This window comes from Cyprinodon variegatus, unplaced genomic scaffold, assembly GCF_000732505.1.
Source record: "Cyprinodon variegatus isolate N-32 unplaced genomic scaffold, C_variegatus-1.0 Scaffold2042, whole genome shotgun sequence".
NCBI lineage: Eukaryota > Metazoa > Chordata > Actinopteri > Cyprinodontiformes > Cyprinodontidae > Cyprinodon > Cyprinodon variegatus.
Window position 1 is genome coordinate 37664 of NW_015152495.1, and position 2658 is coordinate 40321.

Here is a 2658-nt window from a genome sequence, read left to right on the forward strand (position 1 = left end):
GGAGGAGGAGTTAGAGAAAGGTTAAATAAGGAAGATGAAAATGACGTGTTTCAGCCAATCACAGGAGGAAACAGGGACAGGTTAAATAAGGAAGATGAAAATGACGTGTTTCAGCCAATCACAGGAGGAAACAGGGACAGGTTAAATAAGGAAGATGAAAATGACGTGTTTCAGCCAATCACAGGAGGAGGAGGTGAATAATGGAGGCGGATCCTGTGGGATAATAAGCATGACTGAGAGAGAAGAGATGAAGAAGAGGTAGAGTGTGTACCTTTCGTCTGATGCTCTGCCAATCCTCTTCCAGCATTCTTGACACAGACCTGCTTCTCCACTTCCTCTTTGTTCTCCTCTTCATATTTATTTTCCTGTCCTTCATTCAACACAGGATGAGCTTCTTCTGATTCTTTTTCCTCAGATTGTGGAGGATCTTCAGAACATGAGTCATTTACAGTTCTGAAAGACTCCTCGGTTCGCTTTTCTTTCTCAGAACAAGAGCACTCAGGCTGGTTTTGTTTTTCACAATAAGAGTCCACAAGTTGGTTTTGTTTTTCAGAATCAGAGTCCTCAGTTTCCTTTTCTTTTTCAGAATAAGAGTCCTCTGGCTTGTTTTGCTTTTCATAATAAGAGTCCACAAGTTGGTTTTGTTTTTCAGAATCAGAGTCCTCAGTTTCCTTTTCTCTTACAGAATAAGAGTCCTCAGGCTGCTTTTCTTTTTCAGAATAAGAGTCCTCCGGCTTGTTTTGCTTTTCATAACAAGAGTCCACAAGTTGGTTTTGTTTTTCAGAACAAGAGTCTACTGGATGGTTTTGCCAAACAGAATAAGAGTCCTCCAGTTGGTTTCCACAAAAGGAGTCCTCAGTTTGTTTTTCACAACAAGAGTCCTTAGTTTCTTTTACAGGAAAAAAGTTGTCTGTTTTTTTCTGAAAATAACAGTCCTCATTTTGTTTAACAGAATACGAGTCTTTTTGTTTTTCAGAATACAAGTCCTTAGCTTGTGTTTGCGTTTCAGAAAAACAGCACTTAACTTGTACTTGTGTCATACTTTCTAAATTAGAGTTCTCAGATGTTTGCTTTGCAGTATTAAAGTTACCAGGCTGGATCTGATTTTCAGAAATAGAGTCCACAAATAGATTTTCAGAATAAGAGATTTCTAGTTTTGGTCGATGTTCAGAATAAGATTCCTCAAGTTCTATCTGATTTTCAGCATTAGAGTCCTCATGTTTCTTAGAATAAGAGTCCACATGTTGTTGCTTTTCAGAATAAAAGTCCACATGTTTTTTACAATAAGAGTCTTCCAGTTGTTTTTGATTATTAGAAGTATAGTCCAACTTTTGCTGTTTTTCAAACACATAACCCACATGTTGATGTTTTTCAGAATAAGAGTCTTCAGGTTGCTTTTCAGAATAAGAGTTTTCAGGTTGTTTTTCATTATCAAAAGTGTTTTCCAACTGTCTTTGATTTTTAGAAAAAAAATCAACACTTTTTTCAGAACAAGAGTCTTCAGGTTGCATCTGAGTTTCAGAATAAGAGTCCTCAAGGGGCTTTTGTTTTTCAAAATAAGAGTCCATATATTTGTCAGAACAAAAATCCTTGTGTTGCTTTTCAGAATTGGAATCTTCGGGTTGTGCTGGTTTTTCAGAATTATATTCCTCATGTGGTTTCTGATTTTCAGAATCATGTAAAGTTTCCGGCTCCCCAGGAAAAGCTTGTCCAGAATTTAACCTCTCTAACTCATTCAAGGGTCTATGAAGGGTCCCGATTTCAAAATAAGAGTCTTCAGACTGAGCATGGGATATACTATCAGAGTAGTCAGTGTTCTGTGTCTGATTTTCTGAAACTGAATCGGCCAGATTAGATTTTTTAATGGTTATATTTTCAAAATAACACTCAGTAGAATGTTCTCTTTCTACGAAACGTTTAAGCTGGAAGTCCTCGGTTTGTGTTGTTTGTCCCACATGTTCACAATAAGAGTTCTCCAGTTTTGTTTTTTCTGTGATATTTTCACAGTAAAAGCCTTCTGGGTGTTTATTTCCATTCATGTTTTTACAATAAGAGTGCTGCAGGTTTAATTTTTCCATTAAAGTTCCAGAATCCTCAGAGTACTTTTGTTGTTTGTTACTTTCAGAGTAAAAGTCTATATCTATGTACTCTTCAAATCCTGTCTCTTTCTTTTCAACTTCCTCTTCTTCCTTCTGACCAACTTTACTCACTTCCTCCTTCTCTACCAGACACTTAACCTCTTCTTCTACATCCTCTAACTGTGCTTCATTTCTCTCTCCTTCCTCACCCTCCTCCTCCTCATCTTTGTTTATATTCTTTGACTCCTTTTCTTCCTCCTGTCCCTGCTCCTCATCACAAACCTCTTCTTGCCCCTCCTTACCTTCTCCATCCAGCGTGCAGCTTTCAGGTTCAGGGGGCCCGTCATGGCTCCCTTCTGGGATGGTAGCTTTTGTTTGCTCCTTCACCTCAGGAGTTCTGTGGAGATCTCCAGATGAATCCTGGCTGAAGTTCTCCTCCAGGAGTTTGGAGCATTGCAGAGTGTGTGTGCTGACCTCAGAGCAGGACCAGGAGTGCGTATGACTGTTGGTGGTGGAAGAGTGTGCGGCAGCAGCAGGTGGTGTGCTGGTGTTTGGGGATGTTTCTGTGCTGGTGTGAGCC

General features: G+C 39.3%; 1 protein-coding gene across 1 annotated transcript in view; it reads right to left on the bottom strand.

Annotated features, from left to right (window-relative positions):
* LOC107105069 (rho guanine nucleotide exchange factor 40-like) overlaps positions 1-2658 on the bottom strand; it is a 37502-nt gene that overhangs the window by 27614 nt on the left and 7230 nt on the right. The window contains exon 4 of the mRNA XM_015405186.1: positions 272-2584. Within this exon, the coding sequence (XP_015260672.1) occupies positions 272-2584 (2313 nt within the window). The remainder of the gene's footprint in view (positions 1-271; positions 2585-2658) is intronic.